We start from the raw sequence: 11,740 nt of genomic DNA on the forward strand, positions 1-11,740 counted from the left end.
TGGAGTAGTGTGTCCAGTTTTGGGCCCCACACTACAAGAAGGATGTGGAAAAATTGGAAAGAGTCCAGTGGAGGGTAACAAAAATGATTAGGAGGCTGGAGCACATGACTTATGAGTTGCACCTGAGGGAACTGGGAAGAGAAGAATGGGAACTACAGAGGAGAAGAATGAGGGAGGATTTGATAGCTGCTTTCAACTACCTGAAAGGGGGTTCCAGAGAGGATGGATCTAGACCAGAGGTAGGCAACCTATGGCACGGGTGCCGAAGGTGGCACGCAAGTTGATTTTCAGTGGCACTCACATTGCCTGGGTCCTGGCCACTGGTCCGGAGGGCTCCGCATTTTATTTAATTTTAAATGAAGCTTCTTAAACATTTTAAAAACCTAATTTACTTTACATATAAGAATAGTTTACTTATATATTATAGACTTGTAGAATGAGACATTCTAAGAACGTTAAAATTTATTACTGGCACGCAAAACCTTGAATTGGGAATGAATGAGGACTTGGCACACCACTTCTAAAAGGTTGCCGACCCCTGATCTAGACTGTTCTCAATGGTAGCAGATGACAGAACAAGAGGTAGTGGTCTCAAGTTGCAGTGGGGGAGGTTTAGGTTGGATATTAGGAAAAACTTTTTCACTAGGAGGGTGGTGAAGCATTGGAATGGGTTACCTAGGGAGGTGGTGGAATCTACTTCCTGAGAGGTTTTTAAGGTCAGGCTTGACAAAGCCGTGGCTGGGATGATTTAGTTGAGGATTGGTACTGCTTTGAGCAGGGGTTTGGACTAGATGACCACCTGAGGTCCCTTCCAACCCTGATATTCTATGATTCTGTGATGACACAAGAATCAGGGGTCACCCAATGAAATTCATAGGCAGCAGATTTAAAACAAAACAAAGTCCTTCACACAATGCACGGTCATCCTGTGGAGCTCCTTGCCAGGGGATGTTGTGAAGGCCGAAACTATAAATGGGTTAAAAAAATAACTAGATAAGTTCCTGGAAGAAAGGTTCATCAATGGTTATTAGGATGGGTAGAGATGTAACCCCATGCTCTGGGTGTCCGTAGCCTCTGATTGTGAGAAGCTGGGAGTGGACAACGGGATAGATCACTTGTTGCTTGCCTGTTCTATCAATTCCCCCTGAAACACCTGGCATTGGCCGCTGTTGGAAGACAGGCTACTGGGCTAGATGGACCGTTGTCCGACCCAGTATGGCCGATCTTATGTATCAATTGGGGCACAAAAGTAGCTGACCGCTCTAAACATACAATGACCTGGCTTTGGCTTCTGAGGCTTTCATTTTGGCTATTTCAGACTGAAGGATTGAAGGAGCATTATCCAAAACCACTTGTTCATTTGAAAGCTTTTAATCAGGCTGACTCTCCAGAAGAACATCCCCCAAACATTTGGATGACTCTTAAGTTCCTGCTTCAGATTACTAGCAGTCTGGAGAGCATCAACTGATATTATTGTGTTGCACAGAACAATGGTAGTCTTTCCTTGACCATGCTGTGCATAGAATAAAATTGCAGAACCATCATGGTTTTTTTTCTAATCTTGCCTGTTATTTTGCTACTGGAATAGTTTACAGTTTCTACATCTGAAAGAAACAGGGCTTTATATCTTTTTGTAGCAGCTTGGACTTACTGACAGGAAGTAAGACAGGTTGAGTGATAAACTGCATCCTTGGAAATCATGTCTTCCTCAGGTATTCTGTGCAACTTGTCATCGTCTCCTTTTTGAAGTGCTGCCTCCCTTTGATTGGTTTCTCTCTCAAATGTTTGTTTTATCAAGTTGCTTGTCTTTCTTATGTGTGTTTCTCAAGCAAATAATGGAGCAGACCAGTCTCTGGATGTTGTGCTTATTCTGATGGCTATAGAAACAGGTGAACATGATGCTCTTCGATCTGATTCAGTCTGTTTTCTTTCTTTGGTTCAGTACAACTGTGACACATTACTCCTCAGGGAATTCTGCTCCAAAAATATAAAAATTCTGTGCACAGTATTTTAAAATTATGCAAATTTTATTTGTCAATGTATGTGGAGGCTCCAGCATGCCAGTGGGACCACAGGCCACTGGCTGCATGGAGATGGGAGAACACACTGCAGGGCCCCCTCTTTCCCCCTGCACCTGAGCCTGACACAGTGCAAGGGCTGGACATGTCTCAGAAACCCCCTGTGGCCCTGCCCCTCTGTACCAGATGCACCAGTTATGGGCAGGCATTTTCAGTCTGACAGGATCCAAGTGCGGAGGGAGAGGGTTCAGTATCAGGCAACCTGTGTGTGAGTGGGTCGGTGGGAGAGTTCGGGTGCGTGGACAATGAGACTGTGCAGGGGGGTCCAGGTGATGGTGGTTGGGGCTCAGCAGGGGGGTTCTGGGTGTGAGAGGATTGGGATGTGAGGGTTGGTGGGGGTCCAGGTACAGCTTATTGGAGCTCAGTTAGATTAAGGTCCTGGTGTGGGGGGCTTGTTGGTATGATCCAGGTGCATAGGGGTGGGGGTTCATCAGGGTGGTGGTTCAAGTGTGGTGGGGGCTTCAGTGGGTGCTGCGCTGGGTGCAGGGGTGGAAGTTGGGATACGTAGGGTAGGGCTCAGCAGGAGGGGTTTGGATGCTGGGGATGGGGCTTGGTGGAGGGGTCCGGTTGCTGGAGGGAGCTCGAGGATGAGGGGCTCGATGGTGGGGGGGTTGCACATGCAGGGAGGAAGGCTCCGCGGAGTGAGCGGTTGGGTGTGGAGAACTCGGCGGAGGGGTCTGGATACATGGGGGTTGGGCGAATGAGGGGTGGATCTGACGCAGCACCGACCAAGATGTCCAGCCCCCCAGTGATTTACCTCTCTGCTGGTTGCTCCAGATGCCTGAAACACCATGTCCATACAGCTGGGGTGGGGCGTGTAACTGCTTTTGTGGCTTCACTTTGCTTCCCTGACAGAAAGTCATCATTTTTCTGCAGGGAAGTAAAGAGGTCTGCTGGAGCATGAATTCTGTGCGTGCGCAGCTGTGCAGAATTCCCCCCGGGAGTAATATGTGCTAAATTCGACTTGTTTGTGTATTTCTGAAAGCAACCCCGGTGATAGAGGGCACATCATCTAAACTAGAAAACGTATCTATTAGCCACCAGTACAGTTAATCTTTTGGGGTTTCTGCTGCCTGCATCACAGAATTGTGTCCAGCACTGGTAGCTTTTGACAATTTTGCATTCTTTTGATTTTGACAAATAATATATTTTTCAAAGTTTATGGAGAATCTTTTTCCCTTTGATGTAAGCTTTAAGGGGCTTGTATTTTCCACGTCATCATATACTGTAACTTCACTGAAGAGATAAAATTCCCAAAATATATTGTTAGAATATATTTCCACAACTAATATAGTTTTTACAGATGTGCTAAATGAGATATAAATTAGATCTACGTTTGTATCAAAATTGCAATTTTTATTTAGTGAACACTTTGATGGAAGCGCAATATGAAGCTGTGTATTGTAATCTCTAACACAGGGGTGAGCAAACTTTTTGGCCTGAGTGCCACATCGAGGCTCCGTAACTGTATGGAGGACTGGGTAGGGAAGGTGGTGCCTCCCCAGACAGCCTGGCCTCTGCCCCCTCCCACTTCCCACCGCCTGACTGCCTCCCTCAGAACCCCCAACCCTTCCAACCCCCTCCCTGCTCCTTGTCCCTGACCACCCCCTCCCAGGACCCCACGCCCTATCTTCCCTCCCCTAGGACCACTGCTCCTTATCCAACTATCCCCCACCCCCTTTACCATGCCATTCAGAGCACCAGGACTGCAGCCGCACCATCCAGCTGGAGCCAACCACACTGCTGCGCAGTCTAGAGCGCTGGGGTAGGCCAGTGGCTCTTGCAGCTGTGCTGCCCGTCAGGAGCTCGCAGCCCCGCCACCCAGAGTGCTGGTGGCACGGTGAGCTAAGGCAGTGGGGGAGTGGGGACAGCAGGGGAGGGGCCGGGGGGTAGCTTCCCCTGCTGGGAGCTCAAGGGCTGGCAAGGATGGTCCTGCGTTTGTCCACCTCTGCTCTAACACTAATGCTACCTTATGCATAAATGTCACTGAATTAAAAAGCTAGTTTCTGGAATATTTCAAAGGCCAGTACTGCACGCACGGGCAATTACAAATTAAAACCTTCTATCAGGCAGACTGGATGTACAGAAGTTTACAAATGAAGAAGCATTACATTAGGAATTCATACCTAATAACACCAGCAGTGCCCATTTGTTCTGGATCAGGAGATATGTGAAAAATAACCAAATGGAGTCAGATTAGTTCACCCTGTCTATAAATACCAGCATTTTTTTTGCCCTGCTCTGCTTAGTAGCATGGGCTTTGCAGTACATCGTGTAGGTCAACAGACTGGATTTATTTTGGACTGAGTGGTGGGAATAAAGGGGAGTAAATCCAGAGTGGAGAGAGGGGCTTTCACAGATAATACAGTGCTGGCAGCCCTTCTCTTATAAACCAGTAGGGGTCCAATACAGATGCCTCTACTGGTTGCAACTATGGCAATATGCCTTTGGGAAAGAGGTGGTCTCTGATAGATCCTAAGCCATTTAAGGCCTTACATGTCAAGAACAAAGTTTTAAATATCATCTGGAAATTCAGATAGCCAGCTCAAACTTTAGAACACTAGTGTAATTTGCTCCCACTGATAAAGCACCATTTGACAAGTGAACTACCACATTCTGTGCTAGCAGGAATCACTAAATGAATTTAGGATATAGCCCCATGTGAAATATATTGCAGCAGCCAAATTTCAAGTTGACCAAGGCATAGTTGATTATACCAAATTCTGCATCCTAAAAAAGGCGGCAATCTCCTTTTCATACAAAGGTACTGCTGGTACATGATTATCAGACAGATAGTGGGTATGTAATTGGACCCCAAATTGCAACCAGGGTAGCAGGTGGCCAGCAGTACAAATACAGTTGTTGCTATATTTTCTGGTTTCTTCCCTCCAATATCACTTCCATCTTTAGTGATGGAACCTCAGATAACTAGCCTTAACCCATGCCCTGTCTCACTGTACTAATTTCCCCCTACTGTTACAACTTCTTGTCAACTGTCTGAAATGGACCACTCTCATTACCACTTCAAAAGTTATTTTCCCTCCCTTGGTATTCTGCTGTTAATTGAATTGTCTCATTAGATTGACCTCACACTTGGTAAGGCAACTCACATCTTTTCATGTATTTATACTTGCTCCTGTATTTTCCACTCCATGCATTTGATGAAGTGGGTTCTAGCCCACAAAAGCTTATGCCCAAATAAATGTGTTGGTCTCAAAGGTGCCACAGGGACTCCTCATTGTTTTTGACAAATTTAATAACATTTTCCTGGACACCTGATCTTTGTGTGACTAGGAGATCTAGCAATACAACCAAATTTTATCTCTGAACCTTATCCAAATACGTATCCAGATTGACACAGATTGTGGAGTTCGAAGGCAGCTAAATACTCAGTTATTTCACTATAATAATTTTAGCCAGAAATAGGTTTGTTGCTGGCCAATAGTTGGTTGGTTGTCAGTGTCCAGTGTTTGGTTTCTTGAGTAAAGAATGTACAGTAGCTTCCTAAAGGGAAGCTGGCAACCTGCCCTCTGCACAGGAGGAATTGACAAGCTCAACCAACAACGGACCCCACTCTTCAGCAGTGGGAAGAGCATGGGTCCAAAGTGCAGGTTGTGGGGTCACATAAAACCAAGAACCCTAGTAACTCAAAAATTGCGTTCCTGTGTGGGATACCAGATGCAGAACACTTCCTATGAGGACAAGTGGCCTTAAGAATTTTTTTTTTCTGTATCAGCCTTTTACAGCCTAAAGCCATTGAACTTTAAATTTGCCATTCCCCTCCCCTTGCTTTCTTAGCAAGTCCATCTGAATCGGGGTTAAACAACAGGATGGCTGTACATTGCCAGCATGGTCAGGGAAGGAGGAGAAGCCAAGGCCATTTCCTTGTAGAATCCAATAACTTTGATTCAGCTAAATAGTAGGGACTAAAACACTTTTGTAGACTGGGTGAACCATCAAATACCACTTCTCAACAGCATTTCTTTGACTTTCCCTCCTGTCAAAACTTCAGAAGTTCTTATGTTGTTTTCCAATCAAGCATGGGAAATCGCTTTCTTATATATACTCCTCTTCCTTCTATGACTCCTTGTGTTTCCAGGAAGTCTGTGAAGGACTACCCCATACTGGTTCTAATTTTGCCCATCTTGATCATGAAGCCATTTTCCTGAGGCCTATTTAGATAGTTACTTCTCCATTCCACAAGTGAAAATATCACTCTCCTTGGACGTGCTTCACTGGTCTTTCTGGTACAAACCTGAAACTTTATAGGAGGCACTAGTAAGGTGCATTTTTCCCCATTTGTGCAAATAATTTAATCTTCTCCAGATATCCTGGAAAACAGTGCTTGGTAGCTTAAGGAAAAAAGGGTCTTTAGGTCATTAAACACTGAAATTATCATCTTTAGGTCACTGAGTTAATGGACAAGTCTTCACTTTGGGATTTACTGGGAGACAGGATCCTCTTGTGATGCACCCTCATATTTTCCATTTCTTAAAGACTCTTCCTAATCTTAAATCTCATGTCAAGGTTTACCTTCCAACCTGGAATCTCACTTAAGTGTAATAGCCTTGACAATCTTCTCCTGATTTTCTCCGGGATGAATTTCCCTTTTCACTTCAGCAAAGATGTAGCCTTAACATGACTGTGCCTCAATCCAAAAAAGCTCTGTGTTCTTTATTCCACAGACTCTGAGAATTTTCTGTCTAGCAGGGCTCCCTTCCATAAATGCAATAATTTGGATGACCTGTTCAGATGCTAGAAGAGAGAGCATATAGGACCTTTGTGTTGACAGTTTAGATGTTTGTTTGAATTGATTAATCTTGTTGTATAATTAATATGTAAGCAGGTCAGAATCAAAGTTCTGCAAACCTGCCACCTAATCCTCACTATTTCACTTTTATGAAGGATTGCCATCTAGATATCCAAGTCTGCACCCTTGGGATGCAAAGGCCTGCAGATGATGCTTCTGTACTAAATCATCATTTCTCTCTCTCTGTGTTCGTCTCCTTCCTTCTTTTATGTGACACTACTTTACGCCTGTGTCTCAGTAGTCTTGAATCTGGATTATCAAATGCACTGCTGGAGAACCGGACAACATTATTCTACCTGTAATTTGGGTCTCATACGAACGTATCTGCCAATCCATAGTTCCCTCTATTTCATAGAATATATCAGGGTTGGAAAAGACCTCAGGAGGTCATCTAGTCCAACCCCACTGCTCAAAGCAGGACCAATCCCCAGACAGATTTTTGCCCCAGATCCCTAAATAGCCCCCTCAAGGATTGAACTCACAACCCTGGGTTTAGCAGGCCAGTGCTCAAACCACTGAGCTGTTTCTCCCCCCAATCTTAATTCTTCATCTTAATTCTGTTTCACCACAAAAGGATCCTGAATTGAGCAAATCTTGGATATTGCTCCTGAGGTCGTGTGCCTTGTCCTGTATTTTTCTGTGTTCTCAAGGCCAGCAGAAAAACTTTTCAATAATAAAAACAGAAAAATTCATTAGTAAGACTCAGATTTTTGTCATGGATATTTTCAGTAAAAATCGCAGACCTGTCATGAGCAATAAACAAAAATTAATGGAAGCCCATGACGGAGTCTGTGATTTTTCCTAAAAATATCCCTGACAAATGAGGAGGGTCCAGCACCCACAGCAACTGGACAGCTCTGGGTCCCCCTGCTGCTTGGTAGCCAGGAGCTGCTGGGGGCCCACCACCAGAAGCGGCTGAGAGCTGTGAGGCTGCTTGCTGACAGCTCCAGCCCTAGAGAGGAAAATGTCACAGAGGTCTCTGGAAGTCAGGATTCTGTAACTTCCATGACATAATTGCAGCCTTACTCATCAGTAAGGCTGCGACTTTGTCACGGAAGTCATGGATTCCGTAACTTCTGCAGCAGCCAGTGTGGCTGTCTCTGGGGCTGCTTGAGCAGCTCAGGCAGCCCCCAGGCCAGTCTCACCAGCCGCTGCTGGGGCAGTCTCAGGCCCCCTCCCCCCCACCCCCCCGAAGCAGCAGGAAGAGGTTGGGTGGGACTGGGATTTGAAATGCGGGAGAAGGTGAGGGCTCTAGGTGGTGCTTATCTTGGGGGGAGGGGGGTCTCCCCGGAAGTGATTCTCAGCCAATGGGAGCTGGCAGCTCATGGAGCTAGGAGCTTAGGGAGGGACGTCTCCGCTTCCAACTCAATTTCCCGCCCCCACCAGACCACACCCCCGGACCACACACCCCTGAGCACTTACTGCCCCCCTCCCTCCCCACGAGCCTCCTGGGGCCACTGCCCCCAGCTCCCACAAGCACCCACGGCACTCCCAAGATTAAGTTGAGTATAGTACAAGCCATGGACAGGTCACACGCCATGACTTTTTATTTACTGCCCATGACCTGTCCATGACTTTTACTGAAAATACCCATGACTAAAAGGTAGCCTTACTCATCAGTGCTTGCTAGAAGGACAGCCCTCCTTCCTAGTAGTGCAGAATCCAAATTGGCAGATATATTCCTATGAGAAGAATTGTTACTTCAGAAATGAAGTGAAGTCAACATTTCTAGGTAATCCCATTAGGCTATCCCTTTACTTCATCATTGCTAACCAGTATATTAAAACAAAACATGCTTAAAAACACAATCAGGGTTTCTTATCTCATTTCTCAACTTCTGCTTGCAGGCTGCCAACAAGTGATGGCAGTGCATCAAAAGGAAAACAGCAAACCAGTGAGCCTGTGCATATTTTAAAGAGGTCATTTGCAAGAACTGTCTCAGTGGTGAGTACTAGTTACAGTCTTCATTTTCTGTGTTTTCTTTTCTGATTGCAAAATCTAAAGATTTCAAGAAAAAAATTGTAATTTTACTGTATTTTCATCTATAACTTAATAAAAATTCACATACATTGAGAGGAAGCTCGATGTATTAGTGTATTAGGCGATTTTTTTCACTTCTGCCTCAACATTCCAATGCAAACTCGTCTCCGAGTAAACTTTGATTATCATTGTGGTTGTCCAGATCATATAATAGCATATTTATTGCAGTATGTTTTTACCTTTTAATGAGTAAGCTACTTTGGAAAATTGCCTTCACTTTTGATGATCAAATATTCATATGTATTGATAATATCACAAATCATTGTCTTCACCAGCTAATAAGTTGTTAATGATTCCACACAGTTCTGAGGCACCTAGTACGGTTTATTATCTCGTGCTGCCTTCAGAATATAACTGATTCCTAAGTAGTTACTGATTAGTTTTTCTCCTGAATAAATTAATTGCTTTGCACTTCCAGAGCACATACTGTTTGTGGATCTCAAAGCTCTTACTTAAGCCTCATTACACTCTGTGAGGTGAGGAATATACATAGGGGCACTTAAATGCAGCCACCTCTGGAGTGGAAGACCCCATCTGTTGAATACTGCATATCAGCACAGCAGAACAGTTTAAGACAGAATAAAGAATAGTTGAAATTCCCAAGGAGACCCTTACATAAACAAAATATTTGGGAGTTAAAATGTGGCCATTTCACTCCTTCTCTTACAAAAAGTGCCATGGGATCTTTATTGATTGTAAATGGTGATTAGTTTAGTTTTGAATTTCATCACGCGACTTTACGTCTTGTCTTGTACAGCACCGAGCTTATGGTCAACACTTGGCAACTAATAATCGTCTGAAAGGTTCAGCCTCCAGGAGTATACTTCTACATCTTAATTTTCTTCACTGTTACAGAGTGTTTGGCCCCTTTAAGGGGAAATGAGCCCAGTCCCATCTGTGCCATGACCCAACTCTCCTCTCTAGGTGGGGAGAATGAGGCCAGGTGACCGAGATCAGTCTTGGGGTCGATAAGAAGAGGGCCTAAAGAGACACGAGACTGCAGCTTGATGTTGGCAGATGCCTGCAAGCACTGCAGAGAGTAAGAATGTTCCTACAGTGCCCTGATTCAGCAGAGGGAAGGCACTAATGGGGAAGAAGGCATTGGAGAAGGCAGAGAAAGCCAAACTCCATGCAAGAAGTCCTGGGAGAGCAATAAGCCAGACCATCAAGAGAAGGGGCTGTGCCCAGGGTGGAACTGGAGCAGAAAAGTGTTTGAATGCTGTAAGGAAGACAGACAGTCCTCAAGGAGTTCTGTGCCCAGTGTGAGACTGAGTCTGAAGATACTTTATTTTGAGTTTATTTTATGCTAATAAGTCAGACCTCAAGAAGAGGATTTTTTATTGGGCAGAAGCCTTTATGGAATTATTGAGGAGCCTGAGTGAAGAGGAAAATGAAGCAGGGCACCACTGGGCACGAGGGGCACTAGGGAGGCAGCCCTTCCTGTTACATTCGCTGCCTTTTTTTTTTTTAATGTCCTCTTTTTATGTGGCCATTTGTGTTTGGAACTCCTTTAATTACGCAGTCTGTTATGTGCTGTCCTCCTTTCAGTTTCTCCTTAAAACTTTCCATGAGGCCAGAAAACCCTTGTTGCTTTCTTTTAATAATAGCATTAAAACAAACTAACAATCACACTCCACCAAATCTGTTTATTTCAAGATAGCTGCTTTACTAAGCAAAGCAATCACATGATTTTTATTGGATGTCCTCCTTCCTTATTTTGTCAATGTTTGTCATCCCTTCTCATATCATGTCTTAACTTGAATTGTAAACTATTTGGGATGGGAACATCCTTTCTCCTTTTTGGTTAGGACACTTTATAAATAACCAACACTTTTCCCCCTAGAGGTCTTAGGTGTTCCTAGGTGGTATCCCATGCAAGTACTGACATAATTTCAAACCTGGTTAGCTTGTAAGCTCTGGCATTGACAGCACCAGGCGTGTAGTTATAGATTCTTTTTCATTAAGGCAAGGATGCGCTCAGTTGAAAACAAGTATTCTTTGAAAATTGTCCATGGTACTTGTTCAACAACTAAAAACAATTTTTGAAAGCTTATTTTAATTCATTATAAATTAATTAGGGCTATCAGCTATGTTGACCACCTGAATATTTTATGTGTTAGAGAAGCTTATCTTCAGTTTTCAGTTTCCACTCACAAGACATTGTTATATACAATGCAGGCTGCTGGGAGTGTATCTGTGTTATAATAGTGAATTACTTCCTGCATTTCTTCTTCTTTTCTCATCCTTAAATTACAAACACTCTTTAATGTGGTTAATAAGGTTTTGTGTGTGTGTGTGTGTGTGTGTGTGTGTGTGTGTGTGTGTGTATTGATGTAAGAAGTTTTGAGTTTTTATATTACCGATGTGGATAGGTGCCACTAGTTTGTAATCTTCCTTAGAAAGTTGAACTTGACTTTTTTTCCTTTCCTGAAATAGGAATGCTTTGAGTCATTGCTGAGCATTCTTCATTGGAGTTGGACAACCTTAGTGCTAGGAGTTGAGGAACTTCGGGGATTGAAGGGGTTCCAGTATACAGCTACCCTTCTCGATCTAGAGCGGTTGCGTTTTGTGGGCACTTGTTGTCTTAGGTTACTGAGAGTCTACACGTGTGAGATATACCCTATGTCAGGTAATATTTTTGGTCTTTTGCATGTGATTCATATTTATCAGCAGACAGGTAACATACAATATGGAAATAACTTGAGTAATAAGCTAAATTTTCAATTAATTGATTTTTAGCAGCTGCATCACAGTTTGAAATATTTTTAGTAGAGCAATTTAAGAGAGTAGGGATTGATGCATTCAGAAATAG

At 43.9% G+C, this 11,740-nt stretch overlaps 1 protein-coding gene across 4 annotated transcripts in view; it reads left to right on the forward strand.

Moving 5' to 3' along the window:
• The window catches only part of MYCBP2 (MYC binding protein 2), a 457,693-nt gene that overhangs the window by 192,099 nt on the left and 253,854 nt on the right, over positions 1–11,740 (forward strand). For all 4 annotated transcript variants that reach the window (XM_075061530.1, XM_075061532.1, XM_075061531.1 and 1 more), the window contains exons 30-31: positions 8,736–8,832; positions 11,365–11,557. In XM_075061530.1, the coding sequence (XP_074917631.1) occupies positions 8,736–8,832; positions 11,365–11,557 (290 nt within the window). The remainder of the gene's footprint in view (positions 1–8,735; positions 8,833–11,364; positions 11,558–11,740) is intronic.

Source organism: Chelonoidis abingdonii, chromosome 1, assembly GCF_003597395.2.
Source record: "Chelonoidis abingdonii isolate Lonesome George chromosome 1, CheloAbing_2.0, whole genome shotgun sequence".
Classification (NCBI taxonomy): Eukaryota; Metazoa; Chordata; order Testudines; family Testudinidae; genus Chelonoidis; species Chelonoidis abingdonii.